Genomic DNA, 24,967 nt, shown 5'->3' with positions numbered 1-24,967 from the left:
TTTTGAACCAAGTCCATTCCAAGTCCTTTGAATGCATGGGATGACCCCTTAGGTACCCAAGAGACCCCTCTTGGATACCCAAGCCTTGGGCTCACTTGGGTTAGCCATATGGCTTGACCCAAGTGACCAAAGAGAGGCCTCCCTTGAGCCATCTTTTGATCTTAATCAAATTGAATCCAAATCAAGGTGCCATTGAGTTCCCATTGACCCAATACACCTTCCTTGACCAGCCCAACCCTTAAGCTCACTTGGGTCAAGAGTTAGGCTAACTCAAAGTGCCCATTTATTTAGAAAAGAAAATTATACCACTAAAAGAGGTTAGAGGGAGGGAAACAATCAACGGTGTTTCTCCCTTTAACTAATTTAGAAAACATTAGCTATATATTTCTAAAAAAACAAGGCGAAAATATCATAAATAAAAAAGAAACCAAAGTAATAGTAATTATAATAGTAAATATGAAAAGCTAACACAAAAACTAAGGTAGAAAATAATAACACTCAATAGAGTAGTAAGCATGTAATTCAAAATTTTATTTAGCAGCAAGTTTAAGCAATTTATGAGCCGCGAGCCTTTTCTTGTCCAAGTACCATATGCTCTCACGAGTTCTTTGGTGAGAGCACACCTACAAAATTAGCAAATGCCATATTTAGAAACCCAAACAGTTTTGGGTTCCTTCTTATGAAAAGATGAATGTGATGCATGAGTGTTATACAGTGAATTAAGCAATTTGGGTCTCTACACCCAATGTGTATTATGGTGAATGGTGTAAGTATATGCGATGTGTCCTAACATGCCGCATGAAAAACATCTAACTCCAGAAAAAGGATTTCTTAATTGGTTCGGGTTATAATACCTCTTCCTAGTTATTGGCTTCGAATCAAATGTGGGTGTCATCCAATTTTTCTTAAGTACATCCAATTTTCCTTTATACCTCAAGTGAGCATTTTCTAAATCAATCTCCAAACAGTGCTTTTTTTTCTCATATTCTTAAGTAGAAGCTTTAAAATTAGATTCAAGCGAGGTGTAGGAAGCTTTCAATGAATCATGTGCAACAACCAATTTAGAGTATTTTATATTCAATTCATCAAATTCATCTAGCAAAGACATGTGATTATTATAAATTTGAAAGTGATCTTTACTCAAAATTTTAAGATCTTTTTATAAGTTCAAAAACTCCAATTTTAAACTAGCGTGAGTTTTCTTAAGTTTTCTATATGATGCATGAATTTTCTCACAAATTTTAAGCAATTGGTCATAGGTTGGTTGGTATATCTCTTCTTGGTTAGATTGTTCAAAATCATCAACCATTAAGCATAAGTTTGTTGTCTCCTCTTCAGGTTCAGTCTCACATGAGTAAGATGTAGACTCCGCCCACAATGCTTTTTTGGCTCGCTTCTTATCCTTTATGAACTTAGGTTTCTCCTCATTCTTTTCTTAACTTTAGTGATCCTGAAGTGTAGGACAATCATCTCTGACATATTTAGGCTTCCTGCAATCAAAATAAACAACATTAGAAGAACCTTTAAAATTTTTGTTATCGTTACCTTTTCTCCAATTTTGATGATGCCTGTGACTCTTTCATAAAAAGTTTTTGTATTGCCTAGTGATGAAGGAACTTCATCGCTTTCAGACCCGAAGGAGTCAGTGTCCGAGTTGTTCGCCTTAAGTGCCACCATTTTCTCCTTCATCCTCTCACCTGCATCAATATTTTTTTGGTTCACCCCTTGCTCGTAAGCAATGAGTGAACCAAGTAAGTTATCGATCGAACAAGTATTTAAATCTTTAGACTCAAAAATTAAAGTGATTTTAGCATCAAAAGAGGAAGGCAAACATCTTAAAATTTTGTTCACTTTTTCATAGTTAGTAACTTCTCGTCCTAATGCATGCAATGAAGTAACAATCTGAGTAAACCTTGTATACATTTCAGAAATCATTTCATGAGGTTTCATACGAAATAGTTCATAATCATGTAAGAGAATGTTCACTCGGGATTGCTTAACTTCATTAGTGCCTTCATAGGTGATACACAATTTATTCCAAATTTCTTTACTAGTAGAGCAAGTAAAAACACGCATGTAATCTTCAGAATTTAAAGCAAGAAAAAGAAGTTCAAACACTTTGCATTAAGTTGTGCTAAATCTCTTTCATTAAAAGTCCATTCAGTAAAAGGTACTTCAGTTTTAATTCCATTATGTTCACGAGAAGGTGTAGAATATCCTTCTTTAATAAACATCAACATACGATAGTCAGTCGATTGTAAAAAAAATAGAAATGCAAGTTTTCCAAAAATCAAAAGGATGATTATCAAACAAAGGTGGTCGTGTTATAGAATATCCTTTCGCTGCATTACGATTACCGTTGTTAGCCATGGATCAAAATTTAAAAAGTTTTCAAACTTAATTTTTATGAAACCCGCTCTTATACCAATTGAAAGTTTGCTAGGGATGTTAAACCCTTATGAAATAGCCCAAGGCTAACAAAGAGGGGGGCTGAATTGATATTTTAAAAAATATTCTTACAATCAAAGCACAATCACAAACCAAAATCACCACATAAATCTAAGTGCGAAAAAATAAATGTGAAATCAAAACAAAGAAAGATCACTCCAGATTTATAGTGATTCGGTCAACTCGACCTATGTCCACTCCCCGGAGGCGCCCTCCGAGTATTGCACTACAAAACTGACTCTCCTTTTGCTCCCATAGCAAGGCTGAGAAGCCCTCTTAAAAACTCTTTTCTGCCAACCACGGCAAGACAAAGAACCCAACTCTTTTTGCTTCCTCCTGAAGTAGGTAGAGAACCCAACTCCTTTTTCTTCCTCCTAAAGGAGGCAGAGAACCCCACTCCTTTTGCTTCCTCCTGAAGTAGACAGAGAACCTCCACCGATTGCTGAAGCTTACCTCCCTTGAACCCCCATGGATGAAGGACGAAGACTGGAGAAGATGCCTTGGAACCTTGCTTGGAGCAACCTTTGTCAATCCCTCTCACAAACTCCCCCTCACAAGTTCCTCCCTCTCTCTCCCTCTCCTCTTGGCTCTCTCAGGTCAAGACAGCAGCTAAAGGTCCCTTTGCATAAAAAAATCTAGGTCATTTAAATAGAATTTCAAGAACTAACATTATCGTCCAGGACAATAGGAATATCTTCCTGAACAATCAGTACAAAATAAGCTTAATCACCCAGGATGATTTGGGATGTTCAAAAGAAAATTAGTTGTTACGGATCTATGGTTTATGGTTTTGATGATAGAAAACATTCCTATTTCTCTATGATTGCTTTCTACTATTATTTCAGGTTCACACGATCAGACTGCAATTTGGAATCAGCTCAAGATTGGGTAGACTAGGTCTGAGTCACTTTGTACATCTTTTCCTTTCTTGAGTCTATTCTATTTGGTGTGGCTCCTGATGTTTTGTAACTTGGAAGATTTTATGATGCTCCCTAAAGATTTTTTTAGTAACATCGTCCGGGCCGATATTTATATCATCCTGGACGATATGTTCAAAAGTAGAAATCCTGATTAGGGCATCCTCATTAAAGCAGCCGTCATTATGCAAAACACATCGTCCTGGACGATTTTGTATCGGCCAGGATGATAAGCTCAATACAGAAAAAATCTGCCGCCAGAACTAATTAGAAATAACCTATTTTTGGAATTCGTCTAGGTGGATCGTCTAGGACTATAAAATATCATCCCGGATGATCCAGGTCATTTTTTCCAAAATTTATCTGAAATTTAAGGAAATCAATTATGACTTAATTTCACGATCAAATTGGCCTGGACGATCGCCAAATCTTCCTGGCCAATAAGCTGGACGATTGGTCATCGGATAGCTATTTTTCAGGGCGATGTTCAGGACGATACTCTACGATTTGTTCTGATCATCCAGGATGATATATTATCATCCAAGACGATATGAACAAACTTCTTCTGATCGTCTCAAATCGTCCTGGCTGATTGGGCTTAAATTTTACTAATCGTATAGGACGATATGCCTATCATCCTGGACGATAATGTTGGAACCTTGCATTAATGAGCTCATTTTTAGATCTTCTATTTAAGCTTTGACAATACACTTTATAAGTGTCTTTGGCAGCCATTATAGCTTCGTTCTTGTGGGGGAGACTTGAAGAGAAAGCTTGAAAGCGAGTGAGGAACGGGTGAAGTATGAGAGGGAGAAGATCCTGTGAGGGGGGACTCAAGGGAGTGTGGAGGGGGATTCCACACGGTTCCTCTGGCAGGCTTGCATCTTAATACCGTCGGATTCAAGACTTGTCTCGAGGGAAGTTCACCAAAGAAGAAGTTCACTTTGGTGTCAAAGGACCCGACAACTCCGCTGCACCGGGAAAGGTGGAAGTGATTTTGTAAGGGCTTCTCCGCCTAGCTGTGGGGGCTAAAGGAGAGATACTTGTTTTAGTGCAATACTTGGAGGGTGCCTCCAAAGAGTGGATGTAGGTCAAGGTTTGACCGAACCACTATAAATCCAGTGTGTTCTTTCTTACTATTTGCTTCCGCATTTAATTTTCGCATTGGTTTTTATTGTGGTGATATTAGTTTTGATTAGTGTTTTGATTTAAAGATTTTTCTTTACCAATTCACCACTTTCTTTATTTAGCCTTGGGCCAGTTCTATAGGGCTTAACATCCCTAATGAACTTTCAAGTGATATCAGAGCACTTTCTAGTGTCATCTAAGCACTTTCAATTGGTATCAGAGCCGTATTCATAAAATAAGTTTTTAAAAGCTTTTGATTTTTTTATCCATGGCTAATCGTAATGTTACAGAAGGTTATTTAATCACTAGACCTCCTTTATTTGAAAATATGTCATTTGATTTTTGGAAAACTCGCATGTCTATTTTCTTGCAATCGATTGATTTTCGCATGTGGCACATGATTTTAACTAGTTATTCATCACCGTCACGTATTGTTAATGAAGTTAAAACAAATATTACTTTTAATCAATGGAATAGGGAAGAACAAGTAAATGCTCAATTGAATATAAAATTTTTAAATTACTTTTTTCGCGCTTTAAATTCTGAAGATTTTATGTTAGTATCCACGTGCATTACTGATAAGGAAGTTTTGGATAAACTACATACCATATACGAAGGCACGAATGAAATCAAGCAATACAAGTTGAATTTATTAATGCATGATTTTGAATTATTTTCCATGAAACCTTATTAAACGATCTTAGACATGTATACCAGATTCATTCAAATTGTAAACTCATTGCATGCTTTAGGAAAAGAATTTTCAAATTTTAAAAAAGTTAACAAAATTCTTCGTTGTCTACTGGATAAGTTTAGTGCCAAAGTAGTTGCTATTTACGAATCAAAATATTTGAATGATAATTCTATTGATAATTTGATTGGCTCACTCATTGCCTACGAGCAAGATTTGGGTCAAAGACTATTGGATGCAGGTGAAACGATTATTCTAAAAACTAAAGATATATAAAGAGATAGCTTAGTTGGTGACGACTTCAATAACTTGACAAGCAAATCAAAAAGCTCACCAAAGCATAAGCAAAAGTGGAAAAATGGTAAAAGTGGTAAGGATGTCCATATTTCTTCTAACGTTATTTGCTTTTAATGCAGAAAGCCTGGACATATGAAAAATCAGTGCCCTAATTTAAGAATTCTTCCTACGAAAGAAAAGGGTAAAGCGAAGCAAAATTTAAATTGGGGAAATAATGAAAGGCAAAAAATCTCATGGGCAGATCTGATTTTTGAAGCATCAGACCAGGAGAGAGATAATGGTTAAAAGCCTTTCGTGTTTTGTGTTGTGTTTTTATTTTTATGTTTTTCATATTTATTTTGTATTTTTGTTTTGTTTATTCTTTGAAATTTTTATTTTCGTGAAAGTTTTTTTTCTGATCAACATACACATTCACTTTTCTAAAAATGAAAAATCTACTTCCTATTTTTTCTTAAAATCTTTGGTAAGTTATGTTTGACTTTTCTAAAACAGTTAAAAGAAGGAAACTCATGTTTTTGACTCTCAATCTCTATTTCTTAAAAGAGGTTATTCTACTTTTGATTTAAAATCTTTTTCATCTTTTAAATTGGTTTTTGAAACAAATTTTTTATCTCCTTACATTTTATTTATCATATCGGAATCTTTTGCAAGTTGTTGAATCTAATTTATAATTTTCTTAATCAAGAATTCGATTTATCATTATGATGGATTTACTTTTATTTTTAAGATTTCACAAAAGTAGCATATTAAAAAAAATTGGCCAATGATGCCAAAAATAAAAGATGCGCAATGACACCAAATTAAAAAATATACACAAAAGTGTAACAAAAATCAAAAGATGCACAAAGAGCGTCATTCAAATTGACAAGAGGCATAAAATGAGCCCACAAAATTTAATGCTTACCATTCTTGTACTTCATAAAAGCTTAAGAAAACCCTTGATACTTTCGATACTTGAGTTTGAAAATCTTGATTCTTGATTCAACAATTCATGCATTAATCTTCTATAAGATATATTTTATGAAATGAGTTTTGAAAATTTTATGTTTCTTCTTCTAATTTATTCCTTGATTTAGATATTGAATTAAAAAGTTTTTTAGCCTTTTTAAAGAACTTGAGTTTGGTTTATCAAATTCTGAATTTCTAATATTTTTCTGGGCTATGCATTGTCAATCCAATTCTACTAAGTTTTTGATTAAAACCAAGAGGTAACTTTCTCATTTTTATGAATATTTATTTTTTCACTATATCAGGGAACGTTTTTGTCTTTTGTTCATTTTGTTTGTGCCTCCTCTCTTTTTGATAATGTCAAAGGGGGAGAACATATTATTGAATTTTTGTATTATTTGTATCTCTTTTTTTTTCAAAAATTTAAAAACAACAAAAATATTTTTATCTTCTCTAGTTTTTAAAGTTTTATTCTAGTAAGGGGGAGATTAGGAGAGGGTGTTTACTTTTTGAAAATTCAAATTGAAATATTTGCCATCATCAAAAAGGGGGAGATTATTGCGGATCTATGATTTATGGTTTTGATGATAGCAAACATTCCTATTTCTCTATGACAGCTTTCTACTGACATTTCAGGTTTACACGATCGGATTGCAATTTGGAATCAGCTCAAGATTGGGTAGACTAGGTCTGAGTCAGTTTGTACATCTTTTCCTTTCTTGAGTCTATTGTATTTGGTGTGGCTCCTGATGTTTTGTAACTTGGAAGATTTTCTGTTGCTCCCTAAAGATTTTTATTTTTGGTAACATCATCCGGGCCGATATTTATATCATCCTGGACGATCTGTTCAAAAGTAGAAATCCTGATTAGGGCATCCTCATTAAAGCAGCCGTTATTATGCAAAATACATCATCCTGGACGATTTTGTATCGGCCAGGATGATAGGCTCAATACAGAAAGAATCCGCCACCATATCTAATTAGAAATAACCTATTTTTGGAAATCGTCCAGGTGGATCATCCAGGACTATAAAATATCGTCCAAGACGATTCAGGTCATTTTTTTCCAAAATTTCTCTAGAATTTAAGGAAAGCAACTATGACTTGATTTCAAGATCAAATCGTCCTGGACGATCGCCAAATCGTCCTGGCCGATATGCTGAATGATTAGTCATCGGATAGCTATTTTTCATGGGGATGTTCAGGACGATATTCCATGATTTGTTCTGATCGTCCAGGACGATATATTATCGTTCAGGACGATATGAACAAACTTCTTCTGATTGTTTCAAATCGTCCCAACTGATTAGGCTTAAATTGTACTGATTGTACAGGACGATATGCCTATCATCCTGGACAATAATGTCGGCAACTTGAATTAATGAGATTATTTTTATATATTCTATTTAAGCTAGGATAAGGCACTTTATAAGTGTCTTTGGCAGCCATTATAGCTTTGTTCTTATGGGGGAGACTTGAAGAGAGAGCTTGAAAGGGCATGAGGAACGGGTGAAGTCTGAGAGGGAGAAGATCCTGTGAGGGGGGGCTCAAGGGAGTGTGGAGGGGGACTCCACACGGTTGCTCCGGCAGGCTTGCATCTTAATACCGTCGGATTCAAGGCTTGTCTCGAGGGAAGTTCACCAAAGAAGAAGTTCACTTTGGTGTCAAAGGACCCGGCAACTCCGCCGCACCGGGGAAGGTGGAATTGATTTTATAAGGGCTTCTCTTCCTAGCTGTGGGGGCTAAAGGAGAGACACTTGTTTTAGTGCAATACTTAGAGGGTGCCTCTAAGGAGTGGACGTAGGTCAAGGTTTGTCCGAACCACTATAAATCCAGTGTGTTCTTTCTTACTATTTGCATCCGCATTTAATTTTTGCATTGGTTTTTATTGTGGTGATATTGGTTTTTATTTGTGTTTTGATTTAAAGATTCTTCTTTACCAATTCACCACTCTCTTTATTTAGCCTTGGGCCAGTTCTATAGGGCTTAACATCCCTAATGAACTTTCAAGTAGTATCAGAGCACTTTCTAGTGTCATCTTAGCACTTTCATTAATTACATAGTCCAGGCCGATACAATATCGTCCTGGCCTATTAGTTCAAATCCAAGTACAATCATCCTGAACAACGCTGGGAATAAAGTCTGACCGATGTTAATCGTCCAGGACATCATCTTGGTCGATCCTGCGATCGACCCGACCAATGTGATTGTATCAATTAGCCTTAATTTCTTTCCATAATTATCAAATTAATTTAGGCATAATTTTGCTTCATCGTCCAGGTCGATTTATAGATCGTCCTAATCAATGTCCTGAAATAAAGAATACCTAAATTGATCATAGCGGGTGATTCTTTCTGATTTGAGCTTGTCGTCCTGGTCGATGCAAGGATCATTCAGGATGATGTGCTTAATGATGGCTGCTTAACCAGGATGCCCTTATTAGGGTTTCTATTTTTATTCAGATCATCCTGGCTGATATGAACATAGTCCAGGCCGATATACTAAAAACAAAAAATACAAAAAATCCCTCAAGTGTGTGTGTGCAAGGTTACTTAGCATCAGGAACCACTTTTATAATTGACTCAAGAAAGGAAAAAAATATAGATTTGACTAAACCTAAATCTACCCAATTTTGAGCTAGCTTGAGTTGCATTCGATTATTTGGACCTAAAAAGTTAGTAGGCAAGACAGACATAGAAAAACATGAATGTTTACTATCATCAAAAGTCTAATCCATAATCTCGTATTCAGAGTAGGGAGAGTCTTCTTCCATTTGGAAGATCGAGCTGGATGGCTTTAGATATCCAAAGAGAAAAGGCAATACTCCCTAAAGGGGGGAATTGTCTCTTCATTTGGATATTTAAGCCACGACAGATCCAAGGAAGTCCAAGGAGGAGAGATCCAAGGAGTCCAAGGAGGAGAGATCTAAGGAGTCCAAGGAGAAGAAGTCCAAGAAGATTGAAGACTTGAAGACCCAATATTCCACTCAAAGCCATTTGTGTCAGTCATAGGCTTAGAAATTTGGGTTGTTGGCAGTGGTGCTCGCCTACTTTACTTTCTACATACCCTGGGTTGTAATAAGGGCAGTTTGCCTATGGACATTTAGTTGATTTGTTAATTTATATTGATGTGTTTATTTTATTTGTGCAGTAGAAATTACCTACTTTTTTTAGGTTTTTTATTGCATGCCATTTTTATCTTCGCTTGGACCTCGTCAGGCTCATTAAGGACTACAAAACTCTTTTACTCATAATAAAAATTTAATATTTAAGGTTTAAATAACATAAAAATCTAACGAATCTAAGAAATTACCGGAATTGTCCGGGGTCGCATACATATGGATGCATCTTCTCTCTCCTTCTTATAAGATACCTCCCCGCCTGCGGATAGAGTCCGGATAATCTGGCCTATGAGGATGAAGTGTCGGACCTGGGGAGGCCCAGTCTTTTTGAAAAATTATTTTCTATAAGCCTATTTTTAAAATCTTATGCATATATGATTTGAGATCTTCAACTAGTTTGCATTGCATTAGAAAATAACTTAATCAAAATTTTACTTGCATTAGTTAGGGGTATTTACCCAACATAAGTTCATGACCAATTAAAAACCTCTCTAGATGTCGGTCCTACTTTCAAGAAATGTACCACCCACTCATCTCTCATAATTGACTTCATAGCATGATTTTAAAGTGATTAGGTGGTTAGCTGGCTCCCCAGTCCAAGACGGGATAAGTCTAGGTTCTACACTGCATTAGTTAGGACACGAGTCTTAGTGTTGTGTAGAACACTAAACCCAACTTAGATTTTGGGTTCAAGGCTACTACATTCGGTCTCGTAGTTTGTCCAAAATAGTAGGTAGGTCCCTTCTCTTCATGGACTATAAATTCTACTTATCTGCGTCACAGGATGATGACATTTTCATCCTTCTCTCACGCATGTGATTGGATGTTTGATCTTCTTTTTCCCAGTTTCTCTCTAATATCCTAGATCCTCTGAATGCTGGTATGAACCCCACATGTCGACCAAGCCCATTTGGACCTTTTCTTCCCTTTGAGTAGGACTTCTTAGTCTATACCCTTGTGCTAGTCTCATTTTAGGAAGGGATAATGTATGATCCTTGATCAAGAGTTTTCTCAGGCTCCGGCCTTAGTTGTAATTAACCACAGGGGCTTGCGCCCATGGGAAACTTGGACCCACTTCTAATAAAACCCCATCTGAGCTGATGTATCAGGTGGGGAAAACCCATTCTGATCAGGTCGTGTATATAACTTTCTATCGGGATGCATTGGAGAAAGCCCCTGTCCCCAATGGTTAGTTGTATGCACAATCAAATCTACCCTCCCATTGACCTGTTCACGTCAAGTGTAAAGGCCTGTGATCGTTTTGTCTTATGGGATAGTGCGGCCGTACCCTTTGCGTTCGAGCCCCACAAGCGGTGCTCTTTCGGAGGTCCACATGGACCAACTTATTATATACCCACTCAGGAAAAAAAATTTCACTGAGATTCTCAATTGTAGGATCAATATTTTTCCTCCTTCTGATCATTTCTAATAGAAGCATTCCATAACTATATATATTAGATTTATGTGTGATAGGTTGAAAGTTACTAAAGTAGACCTCTGGTGTTATGTATCCCATAGTGCCTCTTGCAGCAGTTATTGTCACAATGCTTTGATCTCTGGAGCATAGCTTGGCCAAGCCAAAATCTAAATTTTTTGGATTGAAGTCATGATTTAACAAAATATTATGGGGTTTGATGTTAAAGTGAAGAGTTCTTTGATTGCATCCTTGGTGCAAATAATTGATTCTTTGGGCAATGCCAATTGCAATCTCATACAACTTCTCCATATTGAAAAATTCATGTCTCTTCTTTGATTCCCCAAAGAAAATAAACTTTTCCAAATAATTATTTTGCATGAATTCATACACTAGGGCTCTGTTAGTTCCATCTAAACAAAATCCCAAGAGACAAACTACATTGACATGGTGAATTTTTCCTATAGTGCCTACTTCGTTAACAAAATCTTCTCCAATGGATTTTGATGCTTTTAGCTATTTAACTGCCACAAGAATTCCATTAGTCAGCTCAACTTTGTAGACACTTCCAAATCCTCCTTGACCCAGCTTATGCCTAAATTTCTTTGTTATTTTCATAATATTAGAGAAATTGTATCGAGTTAGTGTTGTAGATTTATAGGTTGCAAGGAATTTTTCCACTTTTATGCGCTTTTGTTTTCATTTCTATAGTTTTGTGAAAAAGCAGAGAACCACAAGAACTGCAATAAGAAAAACCACAAGAGATGTACCAATGGCAACGCCTGCAAGAAAGGAAATTATAACATTTACTAATGCAATTTTTTTTATAGGCACCACTATCGATAAATTTTCCCAAATTTCATGCAATGAACCCATTTAAAAGAATTTTTGGTGAGATTTCAGGGAAAACTAAATATAAATGGTGAGATTGCTCCATATACCTTTAGCAATAAGATGTGAACCTGGGAAAATGTATATGGACAAAAAAATTAGTTTGTTAAGCCACAATTAATAAATGTTAGTATAAATTTAAAGATATAGTAATAAAACATGGTTGAAATATCATTTTCTTTTTTATGACAGAGTATAACATTTTCGCATAAAAGAAAAGGTTCAGAAAGAAGCATCAGATAGATAGAAACTCACCATGAGAATCTTCGAGAAAACAAAATTTTTTATCCCTTATGATATTATATCCCAATTTTTCCCTGCATCTGAACATAAATAACAAGCCTGAATATTCTCATCTATATTCGGATACAAAGCAACCCTTTGTCCTTGTACGCTCTTCTATGCTATAGTTTGTATCGGTTGACCAGGAGAATCAGAAAGAACTTCACCGGTATATATTACGAAGCATGAAGGAGGAAGAATGTATGTTCTCTCATATTCACCCAAAGTATAAACAAACCAACCTTGTTCACTAAGGCAAGAGATTGGCCCAACTACGTCATCATTGTCAGCCTGCAAGCTTAGTTTGGTTGTGCAGTTAACTATAACAACACGTGACGCATCGACATTGAAAATAGAGGAGTTGACATTAGGCCTTTTTTGGATGCCTTTTCGCCATGGGCAACTAATTGAAGATGTTGATGAAAGAACTTCAATAATGATCCCATTAAAAAAGTCAATAGATGTTACTCTGTAAGATTCTAAAGAGGGGAGGGTGATAATTGTCTCGTTGGTGGAGGAGCAGGACAGATTCGCTCTCAATCCCGCTATCCTGCAACTACTACTGGAGATGCTTTCAAGAGTATAAGGGAATTTTATCTCCATATCTCCACACATGAAGGGCAGTCATTAGAGAGGGCATAGTCTACTGAGAAGATCCCAAGCAGGAGGAGATGCCACCAAGGCATTGCAAAAAGGATGAATTGGGAAAGGCAACAAGGCCCATCTTGCAAATGCAATTTTAAACAACACTTAATTTAATACATTAATTGCAGCTTCTGAACTTGACTATTCCACCGAAAAGACTTTACTGGTCAATTGTATTAAGCAAAAGACTTTTTACCAAGTTTATGGACAAGCGTGGACATTGAAGAAGAAGACCACGATGAATAATTTTATGTGGCGAATAAGAAAGGGGATATTTGAGATGGTTGGAATTCCAAGTTTTGGGAAGTCCAGCATATTATTATTGTAATGGAAGTAATGACTACAATGACATAGCCTCGTCAAATTGTCCCCAAGTCAAAGTCAATTGATGAAAATAAAGTTAACTTTCCTATTTCAACAAAATAAAATCACCGGAGAAATAAAGAGGTGATTGATGGTTAATTGTATAGATTTACTCATATTTACAGTTTTTATGTATATAGTTTCCTTGTTTGCTACAGGTCTTATCTTCAACATAACACAAATGTTTATCCTTTGCCTATAACTTATTAGTTCAACTCTCCTATCTCTGTCAAATAACCAACATTTTAGGTGTAATGTGCATCTTGTAGTAATTATTTCTGTATTACTATATTCAATAATCACTAAAAAGATTTTATGTTCATTCTTTTCTTGGAACAGTGAATGCATCTCTACTATGACCTTTGAGTTTATTTTAAATACATGACGACCTATTTCAAAGCTTTAGTGGTGGTTTTAATTGCCACTAATCTGAAACATTTGTGACGATTTAAATCGCTGCTATTATTTTAAATTTGTTACTGGGAAAATTGTCGTTAACGCTCCAAGATAGTGGTAGTTTAAACTATTGTCAAAACTAAGACATGCCAACCTGTATCCAATGGTTGATGCCTTGCAATAACAATGGCAGACTTATGAAGGGTTGAAACAACTTAAAACTTTTTTGTGGTTGTTAAAACAATTGTTCAAGCCAATATTAAGTGTGGTTAAAGTTTCTTTTTCTTGCAGTGAACTTGTTTGGTTAATGTAAGGAAATACAAAATAAACAAGGAGTGATGTAGTTAGAAGAACCTTTTCAGTAAAAGTAAATTTAATTCAATAAATAGTACAAACTTGCCATCAGATTATACAACCACCCAATTATTTATAGTAAGATATAGAAGCCTCCACACTTGAATGAGGAAAAAATAGGGGAAGCTTAGAGCATGGCATCGCCTTTCAAGTTGTTTTTTCGCTTGATTTAGAGTATAGACCAAAAAAATTCCTTGCATCATTCTGTAGGACTATAATCCAGGATGTTATACGTGGAGACTGACCACTTTTAATTTTTGCATGCTTGTAATTAAGTGGCATTTTCCCCATGAACTTTTACATTCATTTGATATTTTATAATTGACTATTTATTTAAATTATTTTTGTAGTAGAAATTGCCTACTTTGTAGGTTTCTTATATTCATGTCGACTTTATTTTAGCCTGAAATGTGATCAGGCTCTTAAGGAGAATGAAAAAATTCTACTTGTAAATTAATAAAGAAATTATTAGGATCACATAGAAAAATAAACACTCTTAAGAAGTAAGCCCGTGCATGTTAGAGTTTTCTATGCATTCATATTTACCTTCTCTCATTACTACACACCTCCCCACCTATGGGCCATGGAAACCCACCTAACCTATTAGGATGTAGATCTGTTTAGGGGATGTGCATCTCTTTGAAAAAAACCTATTTTTATTCCTAATTTTTAAAGTTCATCATACAATTTTTTGCATATAAGTCAATAAACATGCATTATATTAGAAACTAATTAAAAATTAATTAAATTTCAATAGCATCAAGCATAATTACTATATATAAGTGAAAGGGCCACTTAGGATCCTCTCCAGATGTCAGCCCCAATTTTTCAAAAATATAAATGACTGCCTACCCATCTATCATTAGACTAGACTGATGGTTTTAAAGTGCCTAGGTGATTTAGCTAGCTCTTTAATCAATGATGTGGCAAGCCAAGTTTTACATGTCATTATTGTTAAGAGCCCAAATTAGATTTATTGTTTAGCTCTCCAATCCAAGTCGAGGTAAGCTTAGATTTTCATGTCATTAGTTAAAGTCTTGTAATTATTGTTTAGCACCCAAATAAGATTTAGGATATGGGGTAGAACTAAAATCATAAGTCCCTAATATTGAAAAAAAAAATTTAATCCTAAATTTTTAATAAAATATCAACTCAAACAAAAAATTTCTCCCCTCCAAAATTTAAAGCCTAATATAAGGTAGGTCAGGGTGCTTCTAAATTATTTTTAGAATCCCAAAGTGCTCCCTACCCTTCATTCTTTGGACTCCAAAAATAAGTGCTAAAATTTTGATCCAATCTTATTAAAATTATCATATCTTTCCTTTCATATCACTCCAATAAAAAACCAAAATATAATTTGTGCCATTATTTCAATCATGAGTATTGATAGGAAACCTAAAACTTCATATGATATAATTATCTATGAAGCCTTTCCTTCGTAGGAGATATAATACCCCATATAAAATAAACCATGCCCTAGTTAGCTTCTAAGTAGGATGGTGGAAAATTATTATTTTGGAAAAATTAAAATTACAGGAGCCTCATTATCTTTACATTCAAATTGTGGATAATAAATAATATTTTGTTTTTAGGGGCATATATATTATTTATTAACATGCATTTGAATATGAAATTAATGATAGTACATGCAGATTATTATAGCTAAATATATGATCGAATAATATTTTGACATTAAGGTTCATAAGTAGTGCTTTCATAAAACTTATAGTTTTGTAATCTGAACTCATTTAAGAATGATATTCCCCCCTCCTGACATGATATATCATTCATAATGGTGTGTTCGACATCAAAACCAAAAATTCAAAAAATTATATTCAAATTTTCCCAAAAATATAATTGTGATTGATTTGCGTACCACCCAATAAAAATATTTTTTTTGGCATCTCCATTGGGGAGTTAACTCTCTCCATCTTTAATAATGGTATAAATCTCATTACATCGGTAGTTAAAACAACTTTCCTTCTATTGGTCCCTCTACCTATTTCTTTCTTTGGTAAGAAAAACCAACATAAAAATAATCGCAAGAGAGGTGAGTGAGGGAATGTTCATTAAAAATAAGCTTTAACATCTCACCCCAAGTCAATTGGTAGAATTAGAGAGTTAAGCCAATTCCCCTAAAAAAAAAAAAAAAGCCAATTCCCCTTGATTTTCCATATCAATTTCATAAACCTCGTGTTGGGTGAAAGCCCAACATATTGAGTTCTATGATTTAAATGAAAATTAACTAAATTCAAATATTTAAATTCTATCTAAAAATAATAAAGAAGATGAAAATAACTCATTCTCTCATCTACCTCTAGCCCTCCAAACTTCTTCCCTTGCTTCTCTAGATCTCCCTCAATCTTCTTAAAGTTTTTCCCCACCATTCCATAGCCTCCAAATTCCCCTTTGGTGAATAGAGAGAGAAAGATGAGATTTGGAGTTAACTTTCAATTAAGCTAGAATCAGCTCTTGATGTGTTCTACAAAGTTGAAGATAACTTCTTCGGGAGAAAAAGAAGCCTTCTTACTCACAACTCCATCCACTGGTTGGTAAGATATTAACATTTTAAGTGAAATTTTTAGTTTAAAATTGCTCTAAACCCTCAATGCATGGAGTCTCCAAACTCCAGGCATTGAAGGATTATGATACTGAGAGCTTAAGTTTAAATTTTGTTAAATTTGGGGAAGCATTTTGAAAGTTATGAGCAATCCAAGTTTTAGTTCAATTTGAACTAAAATAATTCTTCTAACCTGAGCCTTCAATTCATCTAATCAAATGGAATAAATCAGAACCACGGGCGTGATGGCTTTAGGGTTCGAATGCAGGTTCTTCAGTGAAATGGCATGGACAATGAGGCAACTTCAAGATGCTCTGATCCAACCATGCTATATTAGATGGGTCGCATGCATTACCTACATGGATAACTGGCATGCCAAGGCTTGATACGTGCCTTCCATGCATCAAACGGTGGTGGCAGTCTAATCAGTGTAAATAATGTTATGTTTTATATGTCAAATTGTGAGTGAAACAATTTAGATTTAGTTATGTTTGTGAATGAAAATGTAGAAATGCACAAAAATTTAAAGTATGATACAACTCCATGGTGTTGGCCACTACACCGTTGTGATACCATCATTGACATTGCCAAAAAATCAAATATGGAAATGGTGGCACCTAGTCACTGTTTAACAACATAACAACATCAGAGAAGTTAGCACTATAAAGCTCAGTCTTTGTCTGCACATCATCATGTGCTAATTTATAATTCCACTACGCCAAGGGGAGTGCCATGTTGATGCCACAATTCTACCCCGTCAACATCACCACAGCGCTACAGTTGCAACGGCTTAGGACAAGATATGCTAGTGAAACAATGCATCTATTCATTAAATAATGGGTCAACCTATGCAAGCACTGCAATGGAGGAAAAAATTTAGCACTTTGTCATTAATTTATTTTATGGACTTCACTGCGTAAGTGTCTTGAGCACCGTAGTATTATAATCCATTTTCTGTGTTTTTCTATAAATAAACAATTTGTAATGTTAGTAAAAGAATTCAGTAACATAGTTAATTTTAGTCTTCACTGTGCTTCTCTATAATTTCTTGAGTGACAACTGAGGGAATTCAGGGAGCTATAGATCCACTTCATAAGAGTGTTTAGTCAATGTTTATGAAAGATATGTTGTAAGTTAAAGGGGTGTAGAGGAGATCATTGAACCCATCTGGTCATGCAAGCACTAGAGATTCTCTAAAAAAATCTTATAAAGTACCCAAGATATTGAAGAGAGATTGCGTACACATCCTTTTGAGGTGAGTTTTAAGCCTTACATATTGAGTATTTTGAAAGTGTATGACTGATTTACAAGATTTACAAGATTTTTATTACAATAATTTAGTAGTTTCATTATTACATGATGATAATAAAATAGTTTGAAGACCTGAAGGCTGTGAATTTAATGAGTTTATAATAAACTACTACATTATGATGATAATAAAATAGTTTGAAGACCTGAAGTCTAATTCCTCTAATGTTTGTTGTTGAGCATAGAGAGATATTATTTAATTAAGTTTTTGAGAGATCAGTGCAATCTCAAATCTTTTGTGGTTTAAGAAGGTATGGATTAGCTGGTGAGCCACAAAAGTTTATCTCATACTTGGAGTAGTAGAATTGGGTGTGGAGTTTCTCCATCACCCATTAAGAAGAGGTTCTTTTAGGCTAGTGGTGGCTGAAAAAGTGAGTAGTAAATCTTTATGTTGGAGATCTCAATATGCAAGCAAAGGTGTTATTGCCAAAAAAAAAAACAAAAAAATTGGATCGTGTCACCTTGTTCTATTTACTTTATGCAACATCTTTACTCTTTATCATAGTTTACTTCTTGCACTATGAATGACCATTTTAATGATCATAATGTTATCTCTTATTTATGAGTATTTATATTTCATGTTACTTGTATTATGTAGCAATCAATCCATTACTAAATTACTAGTCTCGGTCAACGTAATATTCAGAGACAACTTAAATTTTAAGGGGTTTTTGGTTGGTTAAAAAAGGACTTGGACTTTTTCGAAGCATAAGGAATTTTTTAAGGGGTTTTTGGTTGGTTAAAAAAGAAATGCAGTGTAAAAGAAATGTAAAGTAAAAAGAATACAGTGTAAAAGTAATACTTGGATGAGTTTAAGAAAATTCAGTTGAATATTTTTTTTTGTTTAACTCGAAGTCAAATTAATGTAGTGTAAAATATAAATATGGTGGCAGGTGATGGGTGGCGGGTTGTGTTGGAAGGTGGCAAAGGGTGGCGACTATTGGTGGTGGCAGGTGGTGGATTGTGGCAGCCTGTGGAAGAGATCAAGCTAGCTTACTTGAAGTGTAAACATTTCTCTCTCAAAATTGGGCGAGTACTATTTACCTCAAAAATGACCTAAATTATTTTATACTATATTGATTATATTTTACTTGGCCTTTTTTATTCACCCAACCAAACACTAAATTTTTGAAAACGGTTGCATTTACTTTACTTTACTCCCATTGTACTTCCAACCAAATAACCCCTAAATGAAATCAATTTTGTTGGAAGTAGAAATGGTGGCATGTACGGTGACAAGACTTCTATTTGCTTTGACGAATTCAATTAGAAAAATATTGCTCAGTTGCCTGGAAATTTTGCTCAATTAATTTTTTTTCTTTTAGTGTTAGAGGCAACCCTAGAACTGTAGTTTTCTCTACTAAATATAATGAAAAAATTAAAGTGAAAAAAAAAATATATAACGATAAAATTGCATATAATAATTTGCATTTTAATTAAATAAAGTCAAAATTTTAATCCTGGTTTTTTTTTTTTTTTCATGAAAGTCTATTTATGATTGTTTGATTCTCCTCATAGAATGATCAAAATAAGATGCTCGCTAGTTTCAAAATAAGAATAATTAATTGTAAATAAATTGATTGTTATTGTAATTTATCTTAGAGGAAATTTATAATGAGCCATGGAACTCTATGATATAGCAACCTCATAAATAATAAAAATTAGAGAATTGGAGACTATTAAATGTCTTTAATTGCTTGAGCACTTTCTCCATAACTTTGTTTAATGATTGCATATTTTGTACTGCGAAAATTGGGGTTCAAATGATTCAAGTTGAGCTGAACATCAACTTAATTGTGCTAAGTTTGTTTATTCTTAATGAGCTCAAGGTTGGGTCGTTAAAAAATTTAAAGTCTTGAGCTTGGCTCAATTGTGGGAGCTTATTTAGAAAGCTCAGGTTTGACTTGATTGCTGAGCTCAATTTCTTAGGTTTAAACAAAAAATTTTTAGTTTTTGTAAGAGTTCTTATTTTTAATATAGAATTAATTTAAAAAAGTTAAAATGTATTATTTATTGCAATTTAAATTAATTTTTAAATATATTTTAAGCTAATTGAGGAGCTCAATGAGCTTACAAGCTGAGTCGGGCTAAGTTCAAGCTTGAGCTCATTTAATACACAAACTCAGGTATAGGCTCTAACTAAAACTCATAGCTCAGTAAACTCAACTCATAAGTTTGTTAACTAGTCATGCTCAAGCCGACTCCACTCACCTACATGAATGCAATTTTAAAGCTCTTTAAAACAAAGCCCAAGTGTTTAATTTACAACTTTCTTACCGCTTTGTTTTTTTTTTTCCAGAATGCAGTAATAGTTTCTATTTGTCTACTATATTTTCATTGATTTGAAGAAATTCATGTGTGAGGGAGCTGCTTTTTACAACAACTTTTTAAAAAAATTATTTCTTCCGCATCAACTTTCAACCACCTTTAAAATGCTTAACCATTTTAGACATACCTGATACCCCTATCCTTTAAATTTAAGCAAGTTATGCATTTGATCCTTGCATCCAAAAAACCTCTAAACAACTTAATTTAAATTTTATACATCCTAGCATATATTTGTTATCATGAAAGGAAGCACATCATCTCATTAGCACATGTGGCCAACATATACTATCCCTCAGTACCTTAAAGATATCTAAATAAAATCGAAGAGATATATTACTTGATTGATATCATCAATAAGAAATTTATTAAAAAATCTACATAAATTTTGTTCATCCAAATAAAATGTTTTAAAATAGATTTAGGAACAAATAAATATAATAACATCACATAAGGATTCAATAGACCTATATACTAAACTAATTATTAATCAATCCTCCAAAATTTCCTCATGATTGGTTGAGATACAGACCTCCAAAATCCTTTCATGATTGGTTGAGACATTAACATTGCTCGGTTGATCAGAAGGAACAAAAGGGGTTGGGGGCATCTCCAAACTCTGAAAGTTTGTTGTGAGCATTTGAACAACTTTATTCATTGATGGACGCTCTGCTGGATTCCATTGTATGCACCAAAGTGCTATGATTGCAAGCCTTTTCATAATTTCTTCATTTCCTTCCATTTCCATAGCTAATCCTAGACTGTTGTTATTGACCAACTTATTATATATCCACTCTGGAAAATAAATTTCACTGAGGTTCTCAATTGTAGGATCAATATTTTTCCTCCTTCCAATCATTTCTAACAAAAGCATTCCATAACTATATACATCAGACTTATGAGAGACTGGCCCAAAGTTTCTTGAGTAAACTTCTGGTGCTATGTATCCCATAGTGCCTCTTGCAGCACTTATTGTAACAATGCTTTCATCTCTAGAGCAGAGCTTAGCAAGGCCAAAATCTGAAATTTTTGGATTGAAGTCATAATCTAACAAAATATTATGGGGTTTGATGTCAAAGTGAAGAATTCTTTGATTGCATCCTTGGTGCAAATGATTGATCCCTTGGGCAATGCCAATTGCAATCTCCTGTAACTTCTCCATGTTGAAAAATTCATGTCTCTTCTTTGATTCACCAAAGAAAATAAACTTTTCCAATGAGTTATTTGGCATGAACTCATATACTAGGGCTCTGTTAGTTCCATCTGAACAGAACCCTAAAAGACGAACTACATTGACATGGTGAATTTTTCCTATAGTGGCTACTTCATTGACAAAATCATCTCCATTGGATTTTGATGCTTCTAGCAATTTAACTGCCACAGGAATTCCATTAGTCAGCTCACCTTTGTAGACACTTCCAAATCCTCCTTGACCCAACTTATGCTTAAATTTCTTTGTTATTTTCTTAATATTAGAGAAATTGTATCGAGTTAGTGTTGTGGATTTGTAGGTTGCAAGGAACTTTTCCACCTTTATGCGCTTCTGTTTTTCATTGTTATATTTTTTGAAAAAGTAGAGAACCACAAGAACTGCAATCAGAAAAACCACAAGAGATGTACCAATGGCAACGCCTGCAAGAAAGGAAATTTTAGCATTCATTAAGGCAACTTTCCTATTTATCAGCACCACCATTCCAAAATTTTACTTGTCAGACAAATAACCCTTTCAAACGAAATTTAGGTTGGAAGTCCAGGAAAAACTGAAAATAAATGGTGAGATTGCTCCATATACCTTCAAGAATAAGATGTAAACCTGGGAAAAATATATATGGACAAAAAATCAGTTTGTTATGCCACAATCAATAAAAGTAAATATAAATTTGAAGATAAGGGTAATAAAACATGATTGTAAGTTTATTTTCTTTGTTATGACAGAAAAGAAAATTTTCCCTGAAAATATCTGACCTAACCTCCAAAATGACATTGTATTTGAAATTTCTCCATGTAGTCTGCCAACTCTAATTCATTGCTAATTATTTTTTCCACAGATGTTTTATTAAGTTGAAATCAATTTTCTATTCCTGATATGAAGCTTGATGAGATTCTGTTTGGATGCCAAATATTTACTTACTGAGGTCTAAGGATTACTAAGAAATGAGAGAACAGAGTGTAAAAAAAAGATATGAAGCTTTATGAGGTTCTGTTTGGATGCCAAATATTTATCTATTGAGAAGATCTACTAACTATTGTAAACTTTAATGAGTTTTTTGGTGTGGCTGCTGAAATTTTTTAATCTATTGCTTGAAATCATGGTGGCCGGAATTTCTTAGGCCAGTGAGCAAAAGAATGCGCTGAAAATTATATCAATTTCAGTCTACGAGTAAGAGTGTACCTTTGTTGAAAGCGCTGGAATCAAATATGTTCGTGACAATACAAAAATATCACTAATAATAAGGATGACTAAGAAATAATAAGGATGACTAAGATATAAGAGAATAGAGAGAGAAAGAGAGTTTAAAGAGCTTTGAGATTTCTTGTTGTCAAAGTACAAGTCTTGGGATAACCATCTCTCTTTGATTTCTCTTTTTTCTTATATCTAGTGCGTAATAGAGATATGGCTAAAAATTTTATCATTAAACTAAAAAAACAGGATTTGTCGTTGCTTATTTTCTTAAACATATCAACTATATAAAAAATGAGAAGTTTATAATATTAATTCTTTACAAAAAAAAACAGAACAGAACAGAAAAGAAAAGATGCAACTCATCTCTCGACGCAAAAAACATAAAACAGAAGATTCAGATAGATGGGAACTCACCATGGTGAGAATCTTGTAGAATACAAAAACTTGTATCTCTTCTGATATTATATCCACATTTATTTTCTTCAACGAAACAATCTGAACAGGGCATAGCTTCGGCAATCACAGACAAAGAAGCCGTTTGTCCTTGCAGGCTCTTTGGCGCTATAGCTTGTATCGATTGACCAGAATAATTAGAAAGAACTTCACCGGTATATATTACGATGCATGAAGGAGGAAGTATGTCTATTCTCTCATATACATTCATAGCATAAACAAAAGAATCTACTTCACTGAGGCAAGAGATTGGCCCAACTACACCTTCATTGTCAGCTTGCAAGCTTATCTTGGTTGTGCAGTTCACTAGAACAAAACGTGATACAGCTACATGAAAAACAGAGCCGTTGACGTTTGGCCGTTTTTGGGTACCTTTTTTCCATGGGCAACTAATGGAAGATGTTGATAGAAGAACTTCAATAAAGAACTCATAAGCATAGCCAATAGATGTTATTCTGTAGGATTCTGAAGAGGGGAGAGTAATAATTGTCTCGTTGGTGGAGGAGCAGGACAGATTCGCACTCAATCCTGCTGTCCTGCAACTATTGGAGCTGCTTTCAAGGGTAAAAGGGAATTTGATCTCCATATCTCCACACATGGAGGAAGAACAGTCATTGGAGAGGGCATAGGCTATTGGGAAGATCCCAAGCAGGAGAAGATGGCACCAAGGCATTGCAAAAATGGTGAATTGGAACAGCAACATAGCCCATCTTGCAAATGCAGTTTTTAATCAGTATTTAATTCATTAATTGCAGCTTCGGAACTTGACTATTCCACCGAAAAGACTATACTGGTCAATTGTATTAAGCAGAAGACTTATCACCGCGTTTATGGACCAGGGTAGTTGTTTTTGAAAAATCTAGCGTATTAGGATAATGGAAATAACGACTAGCAAGACTTAGACCCAATTAATGGTCAGCAAGTCAAATCAATTTATGAACAACTAAATTTTTTGTTAAAGTTTTGATGGACTAATGATAAATCTTTTATCGTAAAACTTAAAAATGAAAAATCTATAACTACTCCGTCCATGTGGTGTCAATTAGAGAAAAAAAACAACTATCTCGATCCTAAATTAATTTTGACATTTCACTTTTCTTGCTCTCTGTAACATCCGTCGCTACAAAATTGGTAATAATTTAATCATGTTTAATTCAAAGTTATTATAAATATAAGGAAGTTGTATGGAAGTCAATAATTAAAAGATATATTAAGTATCCAAAAGTCATTCGGAGCGCTACAGCACTGATCTAGATGATGTTGTGGCGTTGAGCCCTCATTTTGGAGGGAAGGAGAATCCTGTAGCGCTAAGTATGGAGAACTGTAGCAATAAACTCTTTGTCTGGGAGTATATAGAATTTTATGACCGATCACAGTGATGCTAAATGTTGGACTGTCATGATGTTGAACACTAAAATTAGTTTTTATACACAAATATCCAAATTCATTTTCTAATTCCACATTGGTTGGTTGGAGAATGAGAGATGGAAGATGATAAAGAAAAAACAGATGGATTTGAAGACAAAAGTGCAAAATTCGTTCTGCGAATTTGTTAATGAAATTGTGAAGCACGAGATAGGCTCCAAATGTCCCATTTCTAATTTCAATTTAAATTTATTTACGAAAGGTTAGGGAATAAAGCATGATTTAAACGTATTTTAGAAAATTTTCATCTTGTAGTTTTTAATATATTATAAAATGCCTCATTCTTATTAGTTTAACTATAAGAAACTATTATTCCCCCATTAGTTTTGTTAGCACAAATTTATGAGTATTTCATGTAGAACATGGCATTTCTGGCATTTGCTACATTTCATTAAAAAATTTAAAATGATATTTTAAAGACTCCTTTTGAATGATTTTTCAAATGACAAATGTCAAATATATATGCAAATTATACAAGTGTTATCCCTTGAAATATAGTATATATAGCAAGGCATACATTTTCAAGTGTTAATATCTGCATATGCATATCATGGCATGCTAAAGTGCTAATATGGGAGAAGTTCAAGTACACTATAAG

At 34.3% G+C, this 24,967-nt stretch overlaps 1 protein-coding gene and 1 pseudogene across 1 annotated transcript; both read right to left on the bottom strand.

Moving 5' to 3' along the window:
- LOC110104114 overlaps positions 1 to 12,739 on the bottom strand; it is a 92,477-nt pseudogene extending 79,738 nt beyond the window's left edge.
- A 7,712-nt stretch (positions 12,740 to 20,451) lies between these two features.
- LOC110104122 (rust resistance kinase Lr10-like) lies at positions 20,452 to 23,712 on the bottom strand. The gene is made up of 3 exons (XM_020833095.2): positions 22,906 to 23,712; positions 21,880 to 21,900; positions 20,452 to 21,719 (listed from the first exon to the last, which is right to left on the bottom strand). Exons 1-3 carry the CDS (start codon positions 23,645 to 23,647, stop codon positions 20,578 to 20,580), a joined length of 1,905 nt encoding a protein of 634 aa, XP_020688754.2. The 5' UTR covers positions 23,648 to 23,712; the 3' UTR covers positions 20,452 to 20,577.
- Positions 23,713 to 24,967: the final 1,255 nt, after the last annotated feature.

This window comes from Dendrobium catenatum, unplaced genomic scaffold (genome assembly GCF_001605985.2).
Source record: "Dendrobium catenatum unplaced genomic scaffold, ASM160598v2 fragScaff_scaffold_166, whole genome shotgun sequence".
NCBI classification, from domain to species: Eukaryota; Viridiplantae; Streptophyta; class Magnoliopsida; order Asparagales; family Orchidaceae; genus Dendrobium; species Dendrobium catenatum.
Note: the sequence above shows the minus strand (reverse complement) of the source record. Positions and strands in the feature narration are given on the sequence as shown.

What these genes read in the sequence shown, in the direction of transcription:
- LOC110104122 (XM_020833095.2), bottom strand. Translation starts at nt 23,647, where the DNA reads ATGTTGCTGTTCCAATTCACCATTTTTGCAATGCCTTGGTGCCATCTT. An exon ending in TCTACAAGATTCTCACCATG is followed by an intron (nt 21,901 to 22,905) that starts GTGAGTTCCCAT and finishes TATTTTTCCCAG; the next exon opens with GTTTACATCTTATTCTTGAA. An exon ending in TTTACATCTTATTCTTGAAG is followed by an intron (nt 21,720 to 21,879) that starts GTATATGGAGCA and finishes CCTTTCTTGCAG; the next exon opens with GCGTTGCCATTGGTACATCT.